Below are 26932 nucleotides of genomic sequence, written 5' to 3'. Positions count from 1 at the left end.
CCTCTTCAGATGTTGATACCTGTTCTTCTCACCATTGTCTTGTATGAGAGAAGTAGAGGGGGGTAGCACCTATTTAATTTGAGAGTTTCTATTTGAGGGCTTGTGCTTGGTACTTGACTTTAGTGTCACCCTGTCTGAAATTGTTTCTGTGACTTCAGCTTATTTTTTCCATTGCCTCGTGGTTTTATTTTATATAGATACCTTCTGCAAAGCGACACTCAATGCACTTTGCTGGGTCTAAGTGGTGTTCTCGACTCAGGAATTTCATTTGTACTTTATAAACCTGATTTCAGTCTGTTGCCGGGATCACACACCTCCTTGAACAGGAAGATCTGTGCAGCATCTGGTGACAGTGTGTATGTTGATTTAAAGCTTTCTCTTCCGAGCATGCAGAGATTTTCCTGGATCAGATGGAATTATTTAACAGCCTCTCTGGCCTCCTTCCCACACCAGCCCCAGCTTTGGAGGCCATCCTTGACCTGCTCTTCCCCAGTCGGGCCTCGTTCCCCAGCCCCAGATGGTCCTTGCTGCCGTGACCTGTTCAGATTTTGTTGGTAGCCCTGGTTCTGTCAGCTCTTGGTCTTCCTGGAGTCTGCTGCCTCCATAGCAAAGGGTAACGGAGCTCTTCTGCCTCCAGCTTCACAAGATGGTGGCCTGTCACAATGCTGTCCCCTCCTGGTCCCCCGTCAGCCGCCATCCCCAGCTCCTCGGCTTATCCCGAACCCAACCACTTGGCCACTTCGGACTTTAATGTTTCTATAGCTGTAGCCAAGCGCTCGGTGCTGAAATATTGATGTGCTAATTAATAATGAAAGCCGTAATTGTAGTGGGGCTTAAAATTTTAATTTGCTGAGGAGTTAGCAGGGCTGCAGCCTGTAACAATGGAACTGCTCCTGTGTGTACGTGTATACGTGCACCTTTCCCTCGAGAACAGTGCCCCATGTGGGGTGTCTGTGGAGATGGGTGCTGGGGGTGCTCGGAAGCTCAGGGCAGGAAGCCATAAATTGGCTCCGTGGTTTTTCAAAGGTGTTCAAGAGTTGTTTTTTGTTTGTTTTTTAGTTTTGTATTTAAAAAAAAAAAAAGTTTAAATTCCTTAGCTTAAACATAGAGGCGGGGAGGGGGAGTCCTGTGTAGAAATACATTTATTTTCCACCTCAGGCACTTGGGCTCCCAGTGTGTGTGTGTCACGGCCTGCTGTTCGCAGGGGGCTGTGTGTTACAGGCTGTAGGTGAGGTAGTGCTGTGGGTGAACTTTAAAAGAGGGATATTGTAGGACTACACCACTGTTATATAACATAACGTAACGCTCTCTAACCCTGTTCCGTGCTGTGGCGTGTCCGTCATACGCCCCCACCCTTGCCCCTATAGGGCATCCTGGGGGGCTCGGGGGGCTCCGGGCACGACAGGGTTAATCCCCTTTCCCCCTTCCTCACCCCCCTCCCCTCGGCCGGCCGCAGGTGGGCGCTCCCTCGGCCGCTGCCATTGGCGGAGGGCGGAGCGGGCCGCCCGCCGCCGGCCTATGAGCGGGCGCGCCGCGTCCCCTCGCCCAAGCGACGGCGGGCGGCCGATTGGGCAGCGAGCCGCGCGGGGGAGGCGGGGCGGCCGCCCATTGGCGGCGGGGCGGGGCCGGGCCGGCGGGCGGCACCATGTTGGGGGGCCGGCGGGGGGGGGGCGGCGGTGGCGGCGGTGGCGGCGCTGGGCATGGAGCGGGGCCGTCGGGCGGGGTGAGTGCGGCCGGGGCTGGGGAGGGGAGGGGGTGGCGGGGAGCGGCCGGGGCCTGAGGGGCTCGGCGGCACCTGGGGGCGGGCACGGCCCTGCCCCGGGGCGGGGGGGGCCGTTACGGCCGTTGGGGCCCTCGCAGCGCGCCCCCCGCGGACGGCCCCACCGGAGGCTCGGTGCAGGCCCGGTGCCGCTGCCCCGCCTCGTTCCCCTCCGGGCAGGGCAGGGCAGGGCAGGGCGCCTCTCGTGCTCGAGGGCTCGCCCGGAGCCTCGGGAGGCTGCGCTGCCCCTCGGTCCCCCACGCCGGCGGCTCGGTTCCGGCAGCAGCGCCGCCCCTTCACCGGTGCTCCTCCGCTGCCCGCCGTCTGTGGGGCGGAACCGGGCTGTGTCGCTCAACGTGACCGGGGCGCGCAGCCCCCGGGCGCCTTTCCGGCGCCTGCCTGACACGGGGCTGCAGCGAGCGTCAGGACGTCCAGCTGAGGATGGGGACCGCTGCGTTTCCCCAGCGCTTCCAGGCTGGACGAGGCTCCCTGCAGCACCGCCGCTTGCCTCCTTAACGCGCCCAGGTGGGACCCCAGTGCCCGGGATCCGGGCGAGGGGCAGTTGTGCCCTGACGGTAAAACCGACGGGCTGACCGGGTCCCCGCACCCTCCGTCGCGGTGACCTCAGCCCCTGCCCCTCGCCATCCCTGCGGCGCTCCCGGCCCCGTGCCCCGCCAGCTGCGCGCACGCTGCTGGCCCAGGCGGGCAGACAACTGTTGAGGTAGCGCGGCAGCCTTCCCCCCGCTGCGCCCAGCCGCCGGGCTCCAACGAGCACGTAAAAACGGCTGCTGTTCTCTCAGAGACGTCTCAAATCAGTCGACGGTTCCAAAAGCTTCCCAGTGAAAAGTGCGATTATATAAACTTTGTTTCCATAGGAAACCGCGCTTGAAGGAAAGTTTTTCTGTGAGGAGAATTAATGAAGCCCGGTTTCCTGTGGCCTTGCTGGCCGCATCCTACCACAGCCATTCGTGCCTGCCTTCCACCTGCCCCCAGCCCCCTGTGTTGCCCCCCTCTCCCCAGGACTGCTCCCCGCGTCCCCGGCTGCCCCCTCCTCATTGGACCGCCAGCTCCGTCTGGTGGCGGTGTTTGCCAAGTGGCCGGCCAGCTGCTGGGCAGCTCGAGGGGATGCCCTGGGTTGCCCTCGGCTCCTTGAGTTTTTTGTCCTCTACCTGGTTGGGTATTTCCGTAAAGCTCACGGAGGTAATCCTCTGACAGATGTGGCAGAAATTTAGGTGATGGGTTCTAAAGTCACTAAGGAATGTAATGGGAGCGAGGTAGACAGACAGGTGAACAAAATGATTTTGTTTCTCTCAGTATGGGAATATCTCGGGCAGTTACTGGCGTTCACAGCTACAGGCGTGGATAACATGGTGGTTAAAGTGCTTGTGATCTTTATCTATACTCTCATGGTCAAGCAGAGATGCAGTTGTGCATGGGAAGTTCAAGCATAGACTGTCACTAAGATTTTGTCTATAGATAGTGTGGGTTTTAACAGAAAAAGCAGACAAGCAAATACACACGAAGCCTTGTGTACTGGGTTACTAAACTAGTCCACAAAGCAGCATACAGAGAGTGGAAGTGACAGAATGAGTCTGATGAATCTACGCAAAGCTCTGTGGGAACCTGGCTGTAAAGACTGAAATATTGAGGCTTATGCAGGGAGAGAAAGCAGGAGCTGCGAAGGAGCTGGCGAGAGAGGGAAGGATAGGAAGACTGATCGATCTGCTGAGGCTGAAGTACACTTTAGGAAGAGGAAAATGTCACTGCTCTATGCGCTGTTTCTTCAAGGCATTTTCTGAGATATATTGGAGAACTTTTGAAGACCTTTTCCTAGGAGATCCTAAAGGCCGTAGGTGTGTTTAGGAAGCAAAAACATGAGTATAAATAAAAATTAGAGCATGCTTAACCATATTTATATCAGATTGTCATTGCCTGAACTATGATTTCTTGTGTCCTAGCGCTGACAGAGAGCAAACTCTTGCCCCTACTCAGACCTTTTCTGTCACTTGGAGCACAACAAAATCTTTTTGTATTGCACGCAAGTGGTTTTGAGATGGCAGCTCAGATGGTCCTCTGCTAACTTTGTGGGCTGCTGACAGTAACAGGTTTTGCTGCTGTTTGTAGCAGGCAAGTTTCATGCTGCTTTTTGACCTGGGAGTGAAGCGCTATGCTGTTGGTACTCAGCGTCAGTGGGTGTGCTTTCGTTCAGGTGCTCGTGTGCACAGTGGCCCCACCATGATATTTAGAAGATGCTGGTGTTTGGGTATGGACTGGGGAGATGTGTTACTTGCTTAGAATACAGACCTGGCTGTAACGAGAGACAAAATTGATGAGGAAATAGCCCGACAAGATAGTGAAAATCAAAGAACTTTTTGGGGGCAAACCTGGCAGTTGACTACGCTATGGAAAAGCTGGCATGGTTGTTTATTTCTGTTCTATTTTCCTAGCAGATCAGAAGTATGGTAAGATGGCAGAGAGGGAGGCGGTTTTTTTCCTGTACTTCTGTGACATGGAGGTAGAGTTTGGGTGATAAAGCAACGAACTCTTTGGATTCTGTTTTCTGTTCAATGATGGTAGCTGGAGATAGCGCTAAGCAGAAGCTCAAAACAAAAAAGTACTGAAACCCCGCCACTGTTAGAGTTAACCTGAGCTTGGTAAGAGATCAGTGTGGCTGCCCTATAGGGGGCGAAGGGCGTGGGTTCTGGGGCTGTAGGTATTGGGGTTACTCCGTTGGGTTGTTCGCTCTGGCTGGAGGCTTAAAAGTTGTTTGGCTTCTAGGAGCTTTGTTTGGCTTTTCCTTCTCTGGTGCCTTTTTGTTTAAAGAACATCTAGCATCGTTTAATACGCCCCCTGCTCCTGTGGCCATGATGTGGAATTGACTGGCTGCTCGGCCCCTTCGCTCCTTTTTTTTTTTTTTTTTTTTTTTTTAAAGTGGGGGGATCCTTGCCTTGTCCTATCACCCCTCTCCATTTCTGGGACTATTTCCTTTCTCGGTCTTCTTTGAGCTTATCACTCTCCTTTATTTTGTCACTGTCCTGGGCTCGTCTGTCCTTTGTTCTGTGGAGTTCTACTCACCCTATTTCTCCCTTTAAAATTATTTTTTTTCTTAGTTGTTATTTCATTTATTTCTGTGGCCACCCTTTCCATCTCCGTCCTTGTTTCAGGACCAGCTTCATCCTTCCCGAGCTTTCATAATCCTCCTTGCCAATCCATCGTGACAAACGCTTGTACTTTGCTTTGGAAAGAAATTAAATTGCCCTTTTAGAAGAAATTAATTTCTTTCAAACCCGCATCAATATTTTCTTACAGTACCCTGGTGCTGTCACTCTTAACCATCTTGAATTTAAAACAATAAAGCTTAAGTTCTCGCCCTCCGTGGTAAACTTCTTCGCGCAAGGATTGATTTTTGTTGGCTCGCTCTGCGCAGCAGCGAGCATAATGCTGGCACCTCGCGGGTAACGTGCAGGCTCTGCAGCTTGTGTGTGAAATCGATTGCGTAGCAACCTCAGGGGGGTCGGTGTTTGCTGGGGAAAAGCAGCTGAGGACTCACTTTGGCAGCTGTCAGTGAGGAGTCGGACGGGGCTCACCTGCTTGCGGTCAGGGCTCAGGCGGGACGCAAGGACTGGTTGTATAACATGGGGAGAAGTGTTTGCTGAGGACTGGTTATTCAGTTACGGGAATTACTGAAACGTCTTACAGCAAATATTTAATTTCTTTTGCTGACTTCTGTCTACGTAGTTGGAGGCCTTCAGCCAAAATTCGTTTCAGAGCTGTCACGAAGGATAGGCTAAGTAAATGGCCTTTGATTTAAGCGGTGGCTCCAAGTTATGTTCTCCCCTCTCCCCCTGCCCCGAAGTACCCCTGGAGAAACTTAGCATTCCTGAGAAGCAGCCTAGGAAAGTGGGTGCCCAGCTTGAGCTCCCAAGATAAGGAACGTTTCTGTCCAGTGCTTTAGTCAGCCAGCCCTGGCTGTCAGGCTTTCTTAAGATGTATATGTCTACCTCTCTCATAATAAGGAGCAATTGTTCTGAAAGGAACCGTGTTCTTCTGTGGGACTTCTTACAAACTTTGGTGGATTTTAAAAATGAATGAAAGCAGATCCTGACAACCACAGTGTTCAAAATGATAGAATTACTAGTTTTAAAGAAATTAAATTACGGTTGGAGGGAACAGTTGTAGCTTGATCTGCTTTCCTTTCTTAGATTTAAGAATATTATTATTTTGGGCTCTCTCGGGAAGATTTTTTCTTTATTTCTAGAACAGGACTCTCAGGTCAGCTACATCTTCCTCGTCTGTGCCTCTCATTGTCATGCTTGCAGTATGCAAATTGACCTGCTGTGTGGAGAAATACGGGCTGCCTAAACAGAACTGAGAAGAACAATAACCTGGTTTAATTACCATATAAACGTCTGGCTTGTTGTCTTCCACTATTGGTACAAGTGCTTGTTTTCCAGTAGATTAAAGTTAACATCTCATGGTTACCTCAGGACCACAGTGCTTGGTTAAAGCCTTCTTTCACCCTATTCAGTACCCTTCAGAGGGTTTTTATGTTGCTGCAAGTGGTTGTTCTTAACGTTAACCCCCTTGTTCACGTTTCACTTTTAACTCACTGCCGTGAGACTTTCACTTTCTTCTCTGCCTCTGTTGACAGGCCTTACAGAAAGTATTTAAGAGGCAAGATGTGTAGCTTGGGAAGGGCCAAAGTGCACTGAGCTGTCACCTGAAGGAGGGCAAAAAAACCAAATCAGGTGGTAAACTGGGCAAGGAGCCACCCTCTCACAGCTTTGGAGGCTGTCACCTGTACGTTGGATCGTGCTCAACTTGGTGGCTCTGCTGGAAAAGGTCATTGTGAAAACAAGAAGACCTGACAGTTGGTCACAGAATTTCCTTGTCCCTGTTGGTGGGCTTTTTGTAACGGGTTTGCTAGCGGATGGCTCAGCCGCTCGCGTTTGTTGCGCTGTGGTTTCAGCTGCACGTTAGGCTGCCAGCAGCACCGGGCACGGGTGGAGCACAGGACCACCCTGCGGGCGGCGGTGCTGACAGCAGGGCCCTTCCGTACCTGGGTAGGCTCTGTCGCCGCTTGCTGCGTCGTCATCTCCCGTTAGGGGAACTCTCTTTGAGAGCCGCTCTCTTTGGGTTGGCTTAAAACTGACAGGAGGAGGCGGTCGGTGGTTAGATGGGTGTGCAGCCGGGATCACCGAACTGCCTCGCAGCCGGCCGTAGGAAAGCTGGCGGTGACGCACGGGGAGCTGGGGGAGCCCCACAGCTGGCAGGGAGGGTGGGTCTGCCTAATGCACGTTTGTTTAAGGTGCTGTGAGGTCATTATTTAGTTTGCCTGTGGTTTTATACTGGTATCCTTGCACCGGGGCAAACCTGCTTCTGCGCTGATGACTTGCTCAAAGTCAAAGGGTGCACCTCAACGTTTGGCACAGCCTCCATCTTCAGTGGAGGTGCACCTCTGCAGTGCGTGCAGGTCCTCAGCGCCTTTGCACCCCTTAAGACCTGTGTGAGCAGGGCACGATGTCCACGCAGGTGCTTCAGCACGGCTTCATCTTCTTCAGCCGGCTGTCATCTGTGTTTGGCTAGCAGCTCGTGGTCTCGCTGTCCTTTGGTTGCTGCTGGTAAACGAACTTAGCCTGCACGGCTTGTTTTTCCAGTGACATGATTAATAATGACTGGTTTATACGCTTATTGTTAAATCGCATGAGAAAGCTTTTCTATATTAGTCCTACCACAGCTCAGGGTGCCGTTTGGGGTTTGCATGATTAGCATAGCTTGGGCAAAGAGAAATCTCTCTTGGCTCTGGGTGCTCCTCAGAGATGTGCCATAGTGTCTGTTTCCACTTGGTTTTTAACTACTGTTGTTGATAGTATGGAGATAACTCCTGTCCTCATAATTGAAATAAAGTTGTTTAACTCAGTGTTATGTTGTCCTTACATGGTAAAACTTTACGGGCAAAGACTTGTTGAGGGGTGAGGCCCATCTTGCAGCCCAAGGTAAATATAGAAGCGCATGTTGCTCTAACTGTGTTTTGGGTGACGTTTCTGGGACTACAATGCTAGTGTTTTGTGTGTTTTCCTGTTAATTTGTTGTTGAGATTACAGACACTTTGTGTATTTTTTGTGGTTACTGGTTTTACAGTTGACTGCCTAAGATGCAGAGTTAACCACAAGAAAGTAAAGATGTCGCTTTTTTTTTTTTGAGAATGGAGAAAAGATGAGTAAATTACAGTGGTTGCAAATGAAATGCAATAAATTAAGTCCTTATAGCTTCAGGAACTAGGCAGTGAAACTGTTCTAGCTGCTTATTAGTGTTAGAGAATCTACCTGGGACATCTCTCTTCAGTGACGAATCTCTAGGAGACTGGTGGTCATGGGTTCTTGTATTAATGGAAAGGAGTTTGTGAAATTGGAGCCGTCGACTTACACTATAATTCTCTGCAAAAGTCTCGCCTGTTGCAGCTAGCAACACACACTGTTGTGATTTTGGCTCCGTAGAGATGTTATCGGGCAATTTCCCCTTTCTTGTAGATCACTTAAAAGCTACGGGGAGGCAGCAAAACACGTAGTTTAACAGAAATGCATGGGCTTTAGGATACAAGTGTAGATAATCCAGACTTAATGTTCCAGGAACAGACTTGATTTTTCAGGTTTTTTTTTTCAGGTGGGATCTGTGGGAAGACAATTCTTTAAGTTTGTGTTGTTTCCTTTTAGGAGTACCAGAAGGTGCTTCAGTGGCCATCTCTCTCTTACAATGCAAGCTATGAATGAATTCATTAACTAACATCCCCCTCCTCACCCTGCTCTCCGATAGACTTCCTGGAACTCTTGGAAGAAAGAGTCAGGGGAGAAGGGTTGCAAGTCACCATGAAGCTAAAGCAGCGAGTCGTGCTCCTGGCCATCCTCCTTGTCATCTTCATCTTCACAAAAGTTTTCCTCATTGACAACTTGGACACCTCAGCTGCCAACCGGGAGGACCAGCGCGCCTTTCACCGCATGATGGCGAGCCTCCGCGTAGAGCTGGACCCCCGCCTCGACCACACGTTGCAGTCCCCCTGGGAGATTGCAGCCCAGTGGGTGGTGCCCCGGGAGGTGTATCCCGAGGAGACGCCTGAGCTAGGAGCCGTTATGCACGCCATGTCAACGAAGAAAATAATAAAAGCTGACGTGGGATACAAAGGGACCCAGCTGAAAGCTTTGCTAATACTTGAAGGAGGACAGAAGGTTGTCTTCAAACCCAAGAGGTAAATATTGCCTTCAGTGACTGAGTTAATAACTGCTTTATGTATTTCTTTGTCTCCACGTTGTTGCATTAATCCAAGTTACAAATTTGCGCACAAATGGAAAGGTCATTCTGTTATTTGTGAGACAATACAGAGCTTTGCTGGTCCCCTGGTAACACTAGGTTGCTGTGCCAGATGTCTGTCAGGCTGTACAGCTTTGGTGCTTGACCCAGCCTTGCTGCAGGTTAAAAGAATAATCACTGTGTTCAGTCTGGAGGGAGTGCTGGTTAAATCAACGTGTTTCCGAGCAGTATCTTCGCGATTCTGGAAGTGCCGGTTCTGGCAGTGTGGAGACGAGTCTTGCCTACTCTTACTCAATAAAAACTGCCGTGAGAGAATGCAGTTCAAAAATAGGGAAGGAGGGAAAGTTCACAGTGCTCTTAAAAGTAGATCTGGATGTCTGGTGTAGCTACATGTAGGCTGTAAAAAATGGCTTGGTAGGTCAAACGAAAACTCATGAGTTTCTTGTCTGGCAGTAGCGAGTACTGGAGGAGCAAAGTAAGAATGAGCAGGTAGGGATGTTTCCTTGGTAAGGCCTCTGTTCACAATGATATGAAGGGAAACTTGATGTGATTGGACATCTATGAAATCTTGAGCACATCTATAAAACTTTTTGAACTGTTTGCCTTTGGGGGAAAAGAAAGTAGGAAAAAAAGATGTAACAAGGTGTTTTATGGGAGCATATTGCAAATGTAAAGTGTTGTCCTCCCACAATGAGTACATCTCTCTCCAAAGGATGTTGGACTGAGAAATTACGAAGTTTTTCTGACATGTTAACGAGTGATTAGAGAATGAGAAAAAACATCTGCCCTCCACTTCTCGAACTTGCACTCCTGTTTCTGTATGATCAGTTACTGGCCTGGCTGGAGCTTCACTGTGGGGCCAGGCAGTGTTTAACCGTGTGAACCTTTTGCACAGGAGCGCTGGTGGTATGGCAGGCAGCTCATCCAATACGTGCCATAACAAGACGTGACATTTCCATAGTGCTTTCTGTCCAAGCGAGTGCTGTAAAGAGTTTCACCAAACACTAAGTTACACTCCAATAGTGGAATGTCCGTGCAGGCAATCACTGACTACGCTCCATCAAGGAGATGTGCTGCTGGGAATGTTTATAGGAGTGCTAGACAGTCTGGCCGCAGCCGTGCTGATAGACTCTTGTTCTGTTTGTGACTGCTGAATAGCTAGACGTGGAGGTAGAGTCTTGTTCTGTCATTGCAGGAGAGTCTACTTAACTTTCAGCTTTTGACCTGAAAGGTGTATGAAAGCTGCTGTGTTAACCAACCTTTTTGAGAGAGCTCACTGGCTGGAAAAGAATGGATTCTCTTGATTTGAAACCTTTACCCTGGGAGGTGCTAGATGCCTATTGTGTATGGAAGCAAGAAGTTGATAGTGTTTTACTGATCAGTTTGAGCTCTGCAGCTTTCAAAAGGTGACCCTGCTTTCAAATGCCTGCTGTAAGTACATGCAGAAGACCTGACTCTGAAGCTGGGTTCTTTTGGTAGCTATCTTATTTCAGAATTAGTCAAAATCTAGCTTAAGCTAATATGCTTAATGGTTGCTACCATTGTATGCCAGTGGGTTAGGTGAGATAAAGTGCTTGTTTGGAGCTAATTTCAAATTTGGCAGCAATCTGTCAAATCTTCCTTCCAAAAACTGCATAGCATCCAGCACTGGTTACTGCTTTCTTGAGCTGCCCTGCAGAGACTCAGACTGGTGAAATGTTGTCTGGCCCCAGAGCTCTTCTCTGAACAGGTTTAAAACATCAAAGTAGAGCCATGTGGCTTCACGTACACTACTGCTGCTTCTGCTTGAACCCCAAGTCTGTTGAAAAATCATCCAGTTTACACAATTAGATTTGTAGGTGGAAATGAGAAAATAGGTAATCTAATTTGGCCTTGCTTTATGTGACAGTGTGCTGCATTTCACTCATTTTCGCAGTATTGATAGTGGTATTTTATGCTTCTTAAGCAGTATCTAGGCCTGATTCGGATGTCATGAACCTCCGAAACTTTTATTTGCCTCAACTATTTAAGTAACTTCTGTTAAAAAAAAAAAAAAAAAAAAAAAAAGCCTAACACTTCACCATGGTATGCTGTTGCTGGTGTTGTAATGAGTGTCAGTTTTCTGCTTCTTGCTGTTAATTGTCTGTTCTTCGCCAAAAGAAAGGGACTTTCTGTATCTGTTATTCTCAGATTCACGCTTGCTGATCTTCTAACTACAAAAGATTGCATTTGACATTTCTGCCACAATATCAGATTGTATTTTCATGTTAATCTACAGTCTATTCTAACCCCAGAATCATTTGTAGAGTTGCTGCTTTACAGCATAAATAGGCCCCTGTTCTGTAGCTAGGTCTGTGTTCTTTGTTCTTAGATGTGACTTGGCATATGGTTGAATTAGAACTCATTAGTTTGAATGGGCCCTGCTTCCCAGGCTCTTGAGACCACTGTAAATTTTTGACCTTGCCTCCTTATTTACTACTTCAGTAGTCTGTACGCTATTTAATCTCACAAATTTCTCCCTCTCCCATAAGCAATCATTTTGAAAGTGACCCAGAGACCATTTATCTCAGCAGTTATTGTACTTGTTTCTCTGAACAGCAAAACTGATGGAAATCCTGCGTGAATCACTTTTTTGATTTACTTCAATTACAGGTATGCCAGGGATTATGTAGTGGAAGGAGAACCATATGCTGGCTATGACAGACACAACGCAGAAGTGGCAGCGTTTCACTTGGATAGGTATGCAACTATTGGACTACGTGGTTTTATTGTCTCTGGTAAACTCTTCCTCAGAGTGGGAGGAAAAGGAGTCCCTTGAAGAATACATCTCACATCTGAGATGTTTCTGACCTGCCAATATGTCACATTGAAGCCAAAAGTAAAAGTGATGTTTTTATTTTTTTGTGAAACTGCATTGCAAAAATCTGGCAAGATTCTAACATTAAGGATTTTTGTGAGATATTTGGAAAGGAGAATAAGCACTGAAACCACTGTTATATCATATTCGGAGGAAAGAGTGAGCCAAATTCTGTGCAAGAGTCTGAACTGCCAAATGTGATAGATTAATGTCCACTATGCTAAAAGGAAAGTTTAACGTCTAGACTTGCAGTTCTAAATGTGAATTGGTGTACCCTGGAGGAAAAGCAGCTATTTATCTATTAATTGTGTTCACGGGTGTTGAGGTTGTTCTGTGGAGCTGAGCTGGAGGTGAAATTACCAGGAAAAAAAAAAAAAAGAAGAATCCAAAGTTACAGTAATACGAAGAACAGGATGGAAAATACCAAACACTGAGAATCAATAGTTGTGAAACATGGGTTAGAGATGCAGTTTCATCTTCTGTAATTGAGTGTAGTCTTGGTCTCCTCATTGTAAGAGGACGACGTTGGCACCTTGGAGAAGACTTCTGAAGATATTTAAAGATGATAATTCTTAGATGAAGAGATGTAAATCCTTGGTCAAGGCAATAGGTAGGGACAAATACTAGAGTGGTTTACTTAATTTAAGTTTTAGTCTTCCCTTCTCAGTACATAAATAAGAGGCTCTTCACTGTGAGTGAATTTGTAGGTGGTTAAAGGTATGTTTGCTACTCCTAGTTCATCTGTGGAACTTATTGCACAGGTGATGGAAATTGGTTTGGTGATAATTAGCTGTGTATTTCCCATCACTGTTGGTGCAATCTTCAGGTAGTGGACCAAAACCTGTGTGTATTAAGACAAAAAAATTGTAGATGGAGCCAAATGTCTATTGCTCATTTGTGTTTTCCAGAAAAATTCAGGCTACAGTTTCCTTGAAAAAGATGAGACCAAACGTTGTAAGACAGCAATTCAAAGCCCCATCCCAGTGTCCAACCCCTTCCTTCTCTTTCTTCCTTGTTATCTCTTTGGCTTTTTTTTTTGGAGGCCTTTCCCTCTCTTCTTGTATATGTACCTCTGTATTCTTCAAGAATACCTAGCTAAAACTACTTGCCCATATAACATACATGAACGTTTGTTTTAATCGTGACTGTTGCATATTTTGGCCCAGAGTGTTACTGTTTCAAGAAGAACCCGAATCATACTGTGTTTACCACTGGTGGGGAGGCTGTGCTATCCCGAATACTGGACTTTCAGCTGTGGGCCTGAAACTACATGGACAGGTGTTCTGGATATGATTTCTGCATTTATTTATCTGTAACACCTGCATTTTCTCAAACTGTGCATATCTGTACTGGCCGTGAGCTTTGTTTTCATGCATACATGGTTTGTTCAGGCAGACATTTTGTGGAGCCCTTCCTTAGAATTATTTTATACTTATGGGACCTACTTGTTAAATATTGAAAAATATTAAACAACCTTGTAGCTATTAAGGAATGACTCTGCCAGTATTACTGTGGAATGGAGATTGTCCCTTCAAAAAAGGGGAAGGAGTCTGAGATGCAAGGACTACCAAATGGGTATCAAGCATACATTAAGAGAGTTGGGTCTGTGGCAGACATGAGAGTAGCACCTGGATCTCGTGATTGCAAGTCTGATGATTATTCTTCCCACCTTTTTTTTCCAGGCACTTTTCAGACATGTGGTTTTATTCTGCCATTTTAAACTCCTAGATTGTTTACTTTCAAGTGCGATTGAATTGGGCTTATACATAACATTTTATCAGATTGTAATTTCCACAAATTAGGAATGATCTTCCCAGGTGACCAGCCCAGAGGCCATATGGTTACTGCTTGAGCCTGTTCACAAGACAGATGATAGATATTTCTGGCATGAGGTCTGATTTCTCAGAGTTGGAGCATGATTCATCCTGTGTTGCTCTGCTGCAAATAGCCTAATAAAAGAGCGTCACTGATGCCTGTAAAGCACCTGAACACCCAGACACTTCAGAAAGAGGGGTTTATTTACTTTGCCTTGGAGAAGTGAGGAGGTTGCTGCAGCATTCCAATTTTATTCCCTGGTCTCAAATTATCTTGATTTCACACAGTGGCACAGAGACAGTGTATTGTTCGGTTATTTTTAATTTAAAACTGCTGCCTATGTTACTAATTCTCATCCCTCCTCTTGTTGTTTTGTTTGTTTGCTTGTTTTTTACCCCAAATCAGAATTCTGGGTTTCCGACGAGCTCCACTGGTGGTTGGCCGGTTTGTGAATCTACGTACAGAGATCAAACCAGTTGCCACAGAGCAGCTTCTGGGCACCTTCATGACTGTAGGTAAGTGGATTCCATGGATTGTGCAGCCCAGTAAAGAAAAATCTGTTTAATGGAAAAAAGAGCTGTGGGAATCTGACACAGAGAACAGTTAACCATCAGACAGGAAGCTGGTAAGCCTCTTTCTGTGCCAAGAGAGATCTTAACACTTGTATAACCCCGGCTGGTGGGGGAGGAGGACTGCTTTCTCCAAGTAGTTTTTCATCTGCAGTTTCTCTGTTCTAAAATGCTGCTGTTACAGATGTTTTCTTTTTTTTTTTTTGAGTAAAAATTGTATTTCTTTTATCAGAGGCTGTTAAAAATGTCTGTTACTAGGCCTGAAAGGAAAAGAATGGAGTTGTGTGTAATGCTGACAAAGGGGTATTTGGGATAATTTATAGAGTTGGTGCCTTGGTTGGTGTTAGGTGGTGTTTGTGCCACGTCAGTCTGCTAAGCATTCATAACTGTGTCAGAACTTCCTTATGTTGTTTACAGTCACAATGCTGTAAAGGGACCGAATGGGAATTACTGATGTGAACTCCTACCAGGTGGTCATTAAGCAGCAACAAGGGACTCAGCCCGCACCCTTAAATCCTTCAGGCTTTTCATAAAATACCTAATAACCTTTTTTTTTTTTTTTTTGAAGAATTTAGAGATGATTCTTCATTACAGCTGATCTGTGTGATGTATGCGTCTGTATATATTTCTATTACAAACACTGCTGGTAATCTCACCTTCTAAGTTTGCTTAACGCTTTCAATTATAAGGTTGAACTTTCAGGAGTGAGTAGCTTTGCCTTGCCAAACTTCTTGCATTTAGATTGGGTGTCTGCTGCAGGCAGACTTTACTTTTTCTCATTTCAGCCAAAATAACTAAGCAGTTTTCTAGCACAAATGCTGACTTGAAAAGTGTGGCTCCAAAAATTTTTCATTGCCTCTTAGATTCCTTGGAACCCCTTGTTCTACAGAGCATAAACCAAAGAAACGGTCAGAACTGTGACTGTCACACTGGGGGGGAATCTCTTGTCAACCCAAATTTGACTCTGTTTCTCAAGTTTTGAAGGAAAGATAGTTCATGAATGCTCAGTACAGATTTGCTAGAGCTCTGGCTAGAATCTTAGGTGCTAAACCTGCTGTAAGCCATTCATAGGAAGAGAGACTTGCAGGGCTGTCCATGCAAACTGAGATCTGGTGGGCTGCAAATTCAGTACTGTAAGTGATCGTCTGCTTGATGTCCTCCAGCTGTCCGAGTGGGATGCTAAGAGCATAAGAGCCAGTTCTGAATGGGGGACTGCAAAGGAGTGCTGGCTGACGTGACATGGCTAATTGTGAGGAGAGATCGGCACCCACGGTGTAAGGATGGAAAGTGAGAAGCACATGCTGGTGTCTGGGGAGGATGTCGAGCTGGAGGAAAGAGGACGGGGAATAAGAGGTGTAGCAAGGAAGTGAGACATGGTTGAAGAATGTTTTGGAAGAACATCTGTGAGAATGGAACGGGAATTGATTTGGCAGGGGTCAGGCAAAGGCAGGTTAGGAGGATGTGGCAGAGAAGGTTAAGCTAAAGAAGTTAATCCAGACTACAAAGATTATTTTACCCCACACGCTATGTAGCACTTAACGGACTAAAGGCTGCTGGGCTTCATCATTTCTCTCCTGTCAGAAGACACCAGTGAAACTTCTGACAGAGCTGCATTCCTGGGTCCTAAGAATGTTGGCTTGTTTCTCCTGCTGGGTCAGCTCAAGTAGCTGAGTTGTGTGGCAAGTGTCAGGGCTCCAACTTCATTTGTGTTCTGCTTAATCTTTTTTTCAGTTGTCTCTTCACAGTCAACTTTTTCAAAAAAAAAGTGTGAAATCTGACACAAGCGCGTTAAACAAGTAGTGCTAAGGTTGCAGAGTCGAGGTCTGGAGGATTAGGAAGGGATCACAAAAAACTTGGTGATAGTGCAGTGTTGTATTATCTCTCAGCATGATAAAAACATCAGAAAATATAAATACTCTCACCTCGAAGTATTAGTCTTTAATGTTGCTTTGAATGAATGGATGTCTGTCTAATCCCTTTTGAGCCTCTCCCTCTTAGAGAGAGGAAGCATGAGGTCAAGTGCAGTGAAATGCTGTTGCAGGGGAGGCTCTGCTGCAGCAGCAGCATGCTCCTGAGTTTCAGTTGTCGTCCCTCAAATTAATTTCTGCTCTATTTTTTTTTCTTTTTAAGGTAATAACACTTGCTTCTATGGAAAGTGCTACTATTGTCGGGAAACAGAGCCAGCTTGTGCAGATGGGGACATCATGGAGGGGTCAGTGACTCTGTGGCTACCAGATGTCTGGCCTCTTCAGAAGCATCGGCACCCTTGGGGTAGGACTTACCGTGAAGGCAAACTTGCCAGGTATGATATCGTGACAGGGTTAATCTTTGTACATGATAATCTATACTAGAATTGTCCTTGCAATACAGTGGCTAATTAAACGGAGCAAGTCTTCTCTAAATCCAGAGTTTGCCGACAGCTTTCTTGATACAACAGTAGAAGTCAAAAAGGCTAGCGTGCAATTTAAATGAAAATGAGCAAGAAAGAAATCTTCGTTGTTTTCCACAATACTAAGTGCTGTCCTTTTTCTTGTCTGGTACATTAACTCCGCCATAAAATCACTCCAAGCTCTGAAAATGCAAGATTCCTGTGCTGCTAGACGTCCTTTTGATACCATCAGTACCTGGGGACCATGCATCTGAAGAATGCTTTTGTAGGAGGGCACACGTGGGATCTAACGTCTTGTACAAAGATGTAGCGTGTCAGAGTGTTTGGGTTGGAGATGTTTTTGCCATGACCAGAGCGGATGGTTTGGACCTTAGTAAATTTTTCCAAATCTGTATCCTGGACAAGTGATTAGAAAGATTTTTAGTCCTTGATCTAAGATTTCCATTGATTTCCAGTGATGTAGTTGTTCTTAGTTTCATCCAAAGGCTTCATTGAATTATTTTAGAGCATTAAACGTATAGCTTGATTTTTGAGCAGCAGACATTATCTCCTTTTCAGCAGGTCAGAATCAGCTGAATTTCGAACATGGTCAATTGCAGTAATGAACTGACTGAATTTTGTAGAGGTGTGTTCTTTTTTTTGAAGGATTGTTTTTCATCTTACACTGCCTGCTTACGCAGGAGTTTACCCTGATACCTACGCTGACTTGATTGATATACATTGTATTTTAAGCTTATGCTCGGATGGGATTGCATGGTCCTGTTTTGCACCTTAGTGTGTTGCACTTTTGACTTCTATGGCATCAGGAGAATTAAAAGGTCTAGATGCCTTGCTTTCCTTTTTCTGTGTCAGATAATCATGGAAAAATAACTGTAGGCATTTTCCTCCCAGTCTCACTACTTCTACTCTGCCCTGAGTTGGCCTTTTGAACATAAATTGTCTGGTGTCATTAGTCTACGTAATTTTTAATGGATATGTGATAGATAAAATTCCTGACCCTTGAAGTCTTAGGCTAATATGATATTAAGGATCAGAAATAAATGTCAGAGAAAGATCTGTCTTGAAAGACTGAATGAAAAATGGGAAGAGCACATAGTATATCTGAAAAATTGTTCCAAGAATATTAAGTACTGATCTAAAGTAAAATAAGAGAAACAGTTGAGTGAGAGAGGGATATAGCATAAAGGAAGTGTATCAAGTACAAGGAAGAGCACATTCTGAGACTTCTGCCTTGTGGGTTTGTGCTCTAAGTTAAATGCTGGTTTGACCTGGATGCAAAAGAAAGGGGAAACTAGAGATGTGTTAACCAAAACACTGAGAAGGTAAATTTTTGCCACTCTGATTTGGATAACTGGAGGAAAGATGGGATATTGGAGCTCGAAGTCCAGATCTCTAGAAGATGAGGTGGGGCATGTGACAGTTCTAGTAGTTAAATTCTTATCTTTTCTCTGCTTTTATTACTGTGTGTGATTTTGAGCATATCAGTGAGTTTCTCCAGCTTTTATTTCCTCTATTTCTCTTTCCAATTCACAGATGGTTTAAGGCATTTCCAAGTTAACTGCTATTTTGCAGAGGATTGTTTCAATCCTTACATGGAAGATGTTATAGATGTACTTGTTATTTAAGTAGACAGATGGAAAGGATATATGCCAAAGATCTGGCTGATTTGGTGGTGGTGGTGAATAGCTTTGAAAACTGTAAAGAAGAAAATGAGAAAAATTTAAAATCCTAGCTTTGGAGAATTGAGACATGATATCTATGTTGTAAGACTGCAGGTACATGCATAGGCTATGTGTATCAGAAGAGGAAAGAAAAGAGAAGCTTGAAATCTTGCCAGTGGAGAAGAAGGTGAGAGACTCCAAAAGGAAAATGGGGAGGAAAGAAGCAACTGTGAGTGGAAGGGAATGAACACGTGGGGCCCTTAGGCCAGTGGAAGTCATTAATAACCACAATGAGGTTATTTACAGTAGGCAGAAAAAAAGGTTCAGAGGGTTGCTGGAAAGCAAGACTGGTGGCAGCTGATCAAGGCAGTAGAAATAGACGTGATACTCGAAGTCCTTAGTTAGAAAATGAGGGGAGGTGAGTCACAATGGACATCTTGCAGTGAGGCAGCCCAACCACCGCTGCCTTGTGCGCAGGAATTAAGCAAACTCTGACCTTTTCTGTAGGAAGATGGTGTGTAACCTTGTACTAAAGCTATAGCTCCGTACCCTAGGGTGTTAATACAGGTTTTACTCTTCTAATAAAACATTTTTGTCTAGCTCTTTCTTTTTTATAGAGCTTTGATTGCTGCATTTAACTTTTCTTTAAGCGCTGATAGTTGAGTAGAGGGACTGCTGTAAGTACTTGTGGTATGACTGTTCCTTGAAGATTTGGTTTGGTTTCTCTTGGTGGCCTGCAGGTGGGAGTATGATGAAAGCTATTGTGATGCTGTGAAGAAGACTTCACCTTATGACTCGGGTCCCCGTCTGCTTGATATCATTGACACCGCAATATTTGACTATTTGATTGGGAACGCTGACCGGCATCACTACGAGAGTTTTCAGGATGATGAAGGAGCCAGTATGCTTATCCTTCTGGATAATGCCAAAAGGTGAGGCAAAGGGAAACCCTGGTGGCCAGGCCTCAGTAGGCATGAGGGCACACATTTAACTGCTCTGTCTCTGTTTTCTTTCTTTCTGTCACTTACTTTTCCATTAGTACATTTTTGCTAAAAATCCAAAGCTTTCCCTATTACTCACCAAATATTAGGGGCTTTCAAGGGCAGTTGTACTTACTCCATGGTCTAGATACATAGCTGTGCCTGCTTTGGGCTAAGTCTTCATCAAACTCCAGAAACTCCCAAATTAGCCCAGTGCAATTTGTTTATCAAAAGCAGCTTTTAAAGGTTTATTTGTCTCTCCTCCTACCACAGACCTGCCCCAGAGTTGTACTCATTTAAGTGGTAGAAGATTATAAATTTCTAGGATTTACTTTTTACTAGCAAGTATTAGTGAGTGCCATAGTATAAGTAGATACCTTCAAGATGTCATTCAGAGTGATTTGGCATTCTGTGCCTTCTGGATGTGTCTACCATAGCAATAAAAGTATAAAAGTTTAAAGTAGAGAAAGAACTGATGGTAAAAGCAAAACACGATGATGTGAGTGTACTAGGTGCTTACTGCTGGGATCCACCAGCCACTGAATTCTGGTAATACCTGTGATAGATGAGGAAAAATCATAGAAGTGTGATAAGGTGATCGGTAATGCTATTTTTTTGCAGAACCACACGCTTGAAAATACTTAAGGGACTTTGTAAATAATTTTAAATAGAAAACGGTAACTATTGTCAAGAAAAAAATGAAACACATAGTAAATGGGAGGAACTGATGAGAAGTCCTTCTTGAGGTCAACCTTTATTGTCAGATGAGGCAATCCCGGACAAAAGGACTGACTGGGTGAAGAACTCACAGAGCAGCCCTGCAGAGAAGGACTTGGGGGTTGTGGTAGAAGAAAAGCTCTACGTGAGCCAGCAGTGTGTGTTTGCAGCCCAGAAGGGCAACTGGGCTGCATCACCAGAGGGGTGGGCAGCAGGGGAGGGAGGGGATTGTCCCCCTCTACTCCGCCCTGGTGAGGCCCCATCTGGAGCCCTGTGTCCAGGTCTGGGGCCCCCAGCACCAGAAGGATGTGGGGCTGTTAGAGGGGGTCCAGAGGAGGCCATGAGGATGCTCAGAGGCTGGAGCACCTCTCCTACGAAGAAAGGCTGAGAGAGCTGGGGATGTTTGGCCTGAAGAAGAGAAGGCTCCAGGGTGACCTCATTGCAGCTTTTTAGTACTTAGAGGGGGCTTATTAAAAAGATGGAGAGCGACTTCTTGCTCAGGCAGACAAAGACAGGACAAAGGAGCAACAGCTTTAAATTAAAAGAGGGGAGGTTTAAATTACATCTTAGGAGGAAATTCTTCACTCAGAGGGTGGTGAGGCACTGGAGCAGGTTGCCCAGAGAAATTGTGGGTGTCCTGGAGGTGTTCAAGGCCAGGTTAGATAAGGCCCTGAGCAACCTGATCTAGTGGGTAGTGTCCCTGCCTATGGCAGGGAGTTGGAACTGGATGATCCTTGAGGTCCCTTCCAACACAAGCCATTCTATGATTCTACAAAAACTGGCAAAAAAAAAAAAAAAAGGCATATATGTAGTTGAAGGCTAAAATACTATGAAATTCTTTTGGCAAGCCTCCCTTAGAAAGTGTGATCATGAAGTGTTAAGCTTGATCACCTTGTATATTGAACTGTTGGTCTAAACTTGGCCATCTAAAATATTACATGGCTACTGTTTCATTCATTCCCTGTCCAGCTGTGTCAGAAAGGCAAGACTCATGCTCTGTGTCCAGAATACCAATTATTCCTTTCCCCCACTTTGCAAGATGAGCCCAATTTCCTAACTCCTCTGAAGTTTGTTTCTAAGATTCCTTGGTCTGATAAAGAACTAGGTACACTGGTGTTGCTTCCATTTATCTGGTACATTAACTGATGCTGTTGAGAGTTATATCTGTAATTGGTCATGGTCTGTTTATGTTTTAATTTAAATGATTTAAGCTCTTGGAGCATGAAATTGCCTAGCATTGATTTTTGAATTTTTTACAAGTCTGTTGATGATGAGAACAACATTAAGTGTTCAACTGGTTCACTTTTTTTTTTTAATTTTGCTTTTCAGCTTTGGAAACCCAGCCCTGGATGAAAGAAGCATTCTAGCTCCTCTTTATCAGTGCTGCATGTAAGTGAAATTCAGGGATGCTGTTCACTTTACTTATGAAATTTCTGTTCTTAGATTTGCGATACAATTAAGTTTGAAGCCTTCTGGCAACCTGGAAATACTCACTCAGGTACACAGTGCTTTCTTTTTTTGAAGTACTGCGTGTGTTTGATGTACTGTCAGTGCTCAAGAAGCTCAGAAATACATTTTTATTAAGGTAGTAAATCAGACGGTAGACTATAGGAAGTAGTCTCACCTCCAGGTCACTGGTCAAATCTATTCCTCGTCAGTATGACAGGTACTTTGCATCTGCAGCTGTCTTCATCCAGCTCCTGCTGAATAAAAGTTCACATCGCAGTTTGAGTTCTCCCTGACAGAAGCTAGGGACTTGACGTGTCTGGCAACTTAAACAGCTCAATTTCCAAGTGTTCTTTCTCAACTGGACTATAGCACTGCTCAGGGTGTGGCTTTCAAAGAGAGGTTTGTAGTTTTTTGCAGGATATGGTTTTCATTTTGGCCTTGCGAGCTGTGGGTTTTGCTCATTTTATTTTTAGTGCCTGCAAGCTGTTGATTTCTGTTTTCTGTGGCCCCTCTCTCACCAGGCCCTTGCTACTTCTCATTAACAAGTAAATACAAATACCAGGAAGAAAAGTACTGATAAATCTATTTCCTGCATCTGTTACTTCAAGATAATGTAAACTCCTTTAAACCTTCCAAAATAAGTATCTAGCTGAGAGTTCCTTGAGCCTGTCCTTGGAGGGTTCTGTCTCCTGAACTCCTCAGCCTGGGAAACCTGGGAACTCTGCAGAAAGTCTGAGTTCTCACCGCCCTGCTTGCTCCAAGCCAAGGCTCTATGCATGCTACAGTACACCTGACCTACATTTTGCAGCGTTTTTGCAGAAGCCCTATGGAGAACAATTAAATTAAATGATTTTCAAATTCTTTAGTTTTCCTGTATTTGAATGTATTTTTAACTTCCTGTTTTATGAGGATCTTTTTGAGTTTTTCTCATCTACATCCTCCCAAACGTAACCAGAAGAGAAGTTTATGTAACGGACTTGGCAGTTCTCTGCTTTTCAGATACCCTTTCTTTGTGATACCAGGCACACGCCATATAAGAAGTGATAAGTTTCATTGTTTTAACTATTGGTTTATACTATTGGTTTAACTACTGGTTTTTCATTGTTTTAACTATTGGTTTATTTTTATTATACTTGCTTTCATTGCTTGTTTCTTTGGAGGCCCTCAAAAGCAAAGAGTTTAGACCCATGTTTCTAAACCACAAAAATTGGAGGGAAAATCCCAAGAGACTTCACAGAAAAGACTACTTGGATACGCTAACATGACAAAGTTAATGGCAATTGAAGCGGAAAGATCACTGACATGTTCACTTTCTGTGGAAGTTCAGTTGAGTGACTTGTGTCCGTTGTGATTAACTGTTGGTCAGTTACATTCTTCCTGAGGTAACCTGAGTTTTGTTTTTGCATTAACAGACAGACTGTTTATTTTCTTTCTGTTTTGAACTTTGTCCAGAAGGCCTCAGGGTTAAAGAAGTTCCTTGCGAGGAGCTGAAAGTATTTCTGTATAACATAAGAATTATGCTGTGGTTATAACTGCGCGCCCCCTCTCCCCAGACCGTTTTTGTGATAAACTCCTTTCTATTTAGATAAAATCACGATGTTACAGGCTCCTTCCAGAGGCTGGCTTTTGGTATTGCTGACGGGACTTTAGCTGGACGGTGCTATGATGACGTGTTTGTTTTTCTTCTGCAGCATCCGGGTTTCTACCTGGAACAGACTCAATTACCTGAAGAATGGAGTACTGAAGTCTGCCTTAAAAACTGCCATGTCGCATGACCCCATCTCACCAGTGCTTTCTGACCCTCATCTGGATGCCCTAGACCAGCGGCTTCTCAGCATTCTGGCTACAGTGAAGCAGTGCACAGACCAGTTTGGGCCAGATGTTGTGCTGGTGGAAGACAGGATGACACTGTCTCATTTGTAATTGTAGTGGAACACAGATGAAACTCCTTTTTTTTAAAAAACAAACAAACAAAAAAAGTGATAGAAAAACAGCACAATCAGTTCTGACAGGCTGTGGCCACGATGGACTGAAATGAACAGGAAGCTTCCGAGCCAGAGAAACAGAGGTGACGCTGGCTTTTACCGTGGGCTGACAGCAGTGAGAGGTGGGAAGTTTGAGCCTTGGATGGCTAAGTACCCGTAGTGGCATCTTGGCCATCGCGGTGTGTCCATTGCCGGCAGTGGACGTTGCACTGGATGAAAATGGCTCTTGGTGTTGGTGGAAGTGCGTGGAATACAGACACCAATTTGTGGACTGATTCTAGAGGGGTGAAACGGTGGTGAACAGTACGGTCCTCTCCCCTTCTCTTCCCCACATACGGTTGTGTGAGTTTTGTCTGATTCAGGGTTGTATGTAATCAGCTGTGAGCTGGTTAGGCATTTTACTGCTTCTTTAGACAATGAGGAAGTAGTGAATAAAATAATTACTAGACTGAAGAGTTGCACCCCCCACCCCGGGGGGTGGGATGTTCTTCTGAATGCCATTGGGGGTGGGAGAGGGGACCTCTGCTGCTCAGCTGCCCTCTCCTCGATAAAAAGCTGAGAAAGGGGGTTGCCTCACTTGTGATAAAGGTTCAGTGTTATCGCTGAAGTCCTATCAAAGATTTATCCACAGGGTTGAAGATTTAAAGGAGGACAGGGTGGTTATATAGCACTTGATAGTTAAGGGGTTAAAGTAAGTTTCCACATGTCCTGTCACTGTTTTCCATTGGTAAGGAACCTGGTCTGAGTTGAGGAACTATCTTTGCAGTCCTGTGTCTGTGTTAACTAAATTTTTGTTATGTTGTAGCTGAGAAGGAGGACAGAATCTGTCCTTGGAAACAGGTACCGTTTAGCGAGGTCCTGCTGCTTACTGCATGCCCCTTTTAATTTGGAGAATCTGGACGTGTCGCACTGACAAAAAAAAGAGATGTGTTGCTGAACTTCCCCAGTAACCAACAGCCGTGGGCAAGGCCCTGAAGAGTGAGTGGAGAGAACCCTGAGCCGTGCTCTTTCCTCATCATCTCCCACAGAGAGAGCTTCATGCTGCTTGATGCTGCAGTCACAGCTCAGTGCTGCCCTTGCGTGGAACGCCAGCGGTTTTTCAGTCCCACCTTCTACCTGGCCCGTTTTGCGGCTGAGCTCTGAAGCTGCGAGCATTTCCAGTAAGTTTTTCTGCCTTGCTGCTTCCTGCAACCCCCACTGGGATGTTCTGATGGAGCGGGGTGTCCATCCTGGTGTCTTCACTCCTAATGGTTTTGCCATAAGGCGAGAAAATGTCTGTGCAAGTTGGCTTTTTGGGGTGACCTCACAGCACTCATCTGTGCTAGTCCTGTCATCCTTCAGCACTGTGTCAGTCTGCACTGCAGATGAGCTTGTGGCCATGAAGCTTGTCACATTCGTGGTAGGTCTGAATCTGTCTCCAAAAGGGGAAGCACTTTCTTCAGCAGGTTTCCAAATTTAAAGGCTTTACATCAATTTTCAGTTCACACAGTATGGTCCTTAGAAGAAAGGGAACATATCACTTCCCAAAGTGATTATATCGTATTGGACTTGTGAGCCAGAGCAGCAGAATGTCAGTTTAAGACCTTTTCCTTGACGTGTCTGTCAAAATCTTTCCACCTCTGCAGCAGTGTGGCAGGCAGATAAAATGAAGAGCTGTTTACTGGTGCTTGCACCTGCTGCCATACCTGATCAAAGAGGTATGAGTGAAAGAGGGTATTTTAAAATGTAGTTTTATTTTGTTGACGTCTTTTTGTCATTTTCTGAGCAGAATATCTTGAAAGTAGAATGCAGCTGTTCTCCTGAAACGGGCTTTTATGTCCTTCTAGATGTCTTTTGGACTTGGCTACGTCACAGACTCGCTCCACAGTCAGGATTGGAGCCAGAGTTATTTATTGGTGTTGCTAGTCAGGACCGATGCACAGACAGCTTTTTGGACACTGGTGCTAAACTGGAGCCTCTATGGCTGTACTGGATAATATAACACAAGCTTAAGAAGCCATGGTCCTTCGTGCATTTAGCCTGTGTGGATGGTGCCTGGTGGGTTCCCTTAGTGCAGCGCTGAGTGCCCTGGGCTGGCACGTCGTGTGGCCTGCAGTCACATCTCACTGGTTGGGAGGTACTGTGAGTAACAGGTGGTGAGTGAATGCTTTTGTTTTGAAGCAGAATACGTCCACACTAAGCCATTTTGGCATAAACTTGTTTCCCAAAAAGTTCAAAGTGATTTACATGAGAGGGGACACTGAAGCACATGAGAGCGGCTTGAAGTATTTTAAAGTTGTGGGTTTTTTCTCTCTGAGCAAAATCATGAGCACTTAATATTTTGGGAAGGCTCTGTGGAAATTTGAAGTTCAGATTTGTATTTCAGCACAGCTGATGATTCACGTTTGACTTAGTAACAAATTCCAAAAAACCCTGTCTTTATGAAATGAAATTAATGTTCAGGGCTTATACTTTGCTTGTTTGTGGGCTTCTAAGCTGAACCTTGCAGTCAGATCCGAATTGGGGATAAGTTTTCCCCCAGTATGAATGTCAAAGATTTAAAGTACTGTACTGGTTTAGTTGTAAACAAAGGGCATGAAGTCAAGCATCATCATTTAGGAGTAAGCAGGAAATAGGTGCTTTTTTCCTTCTTTTTTTTTGTTTTTGTTTTGGTCATATTGACTCTTCTGGTCACAGTAAACACCACTGGAGCTTGGTGTTCTGCAGCAGGAAAAAAGAATCAATTCCTCTCTTCCCCAGAATCAGGAAGATCCAATTTTGGCATTGTAGTAATCACTGGTGTTTTGGCAGTGATCGTTGTTTCGCTTTAATATGGAACCCTGAGAAATTTAAAGTCAGTTGTAACCATTGCAAAGGAAATAAGAAGTAACATCCAGATGCAAAACAGAGTCTGCTTGAACCTCTAAAAAAGTTGTTGTTTGTGAGGCAGGTGCTACGCTGTCTGTCGATGAGGTTTTCATGACACTTCTAATTCTTGTTCACTGTGCACACTGTAATTCGCTGGCTCCAGATGTTACAAAATGGTTATGTTGTGGATATTAGTAATATCAGAGCGCTCGAAGCACAGAAATGAAGAACCAATTAAAAAGAGAGCATCATCAGCCATCTGCTATTTATCTCCTCCTTCCGAAGGCAGCAGTCGGGCTGGAGGAAACACTGAAATCAGCTCCTCTTCCAGCAGCTAATGAACTGGAGTGTGTCTTGCCAAACAAACTTCAACTGAAAAATAATAATTTATTAAGAAGGTAATTTATTTGCTGTGGCAGCTGGAGCAAGATGCTTGAAACAGACGCCCCTGTTGGAGCTGTCAGAGGATTGCCCCTGGGAGCAGCTGCACAAATGGAGGTTGCTAATAAGAAAACGGAATGCAATCATGACTTTCTACTTGTATCCCCCAGGGTCGAATCCTGCATAAAGCAACATTGTGTGAATAAAGATTTTAATAAAGCAACGCTGATGGATTGTTT

The 26932-nt window shown here is 45.1% G+C and overlaps 1 protein-coding gene across 3 annotated transcripts; it reads left to right on the top strand.

Annotated features, from left to right (window-relative positions):
• The first annotated feature begins 1602 nt into the window (after window positions 1-1602).
• Window positions 1603-26916, top strand: FAM20B (FAM20B glycosaminoglycan xylosylkinase). 3 transcript variants are annotated; one of them, XR_014587315.1, is made up of 9 exons: window positions 1883-2284; window positions 8473-9002; window positions 11696-11782; window positions 14121-14230; window positions 16415-16586; window positions 19075-19266; window positions 21361-21420; window positions 22641-22862; window positions 23172-26916. XR_014587315.1 is itself a non-coding variant. In XM_083845905.1 (8 exons), exons 2-8 carry the CDS (start codon window positions 8626-8628, stop codon window positions 23401-23403), a joined length of 1230 nt encoding a protein of 409 aa, XP_083702031.1. In that variant the 5' UTR covers window positions 1603-1723; window positions 8473-8625; the 3' UTR covers window positions 23404-26916. The 3 variants fall into 3 exon arrangements, 2 of the variants coding, with proteins under 2 accessions (XP_083702031.1, XP_083702032.1); XM_083845905.1 differs by lacking the exons at window positions 1883-2284; window positions 22641-22862 and adding an exon at window positions 1603-1723; XM_083845906.1 differs by lacking the exon at window positions 22641-22862 and having other exon boundaries at window positions 1876-2284.
• The last annotated feature ends 16 nt before the right edge of the window (window positions 26917-26932 follow it).

This window comes from Anser anser, assembly GCF_964211835.1.
Source record: "Anser anser genome assembly, chromosome: 8".
Lineage (NCBI taxonomy): Eukaryota > Metazoa > Chordata > Aves > Anseriformes > Anatidae > Anser > Anser anser.
Note: the sequence above shows the minus strand (reverse complement) of the source record. Positions and strands in the feature narration are given on the sequence as shown.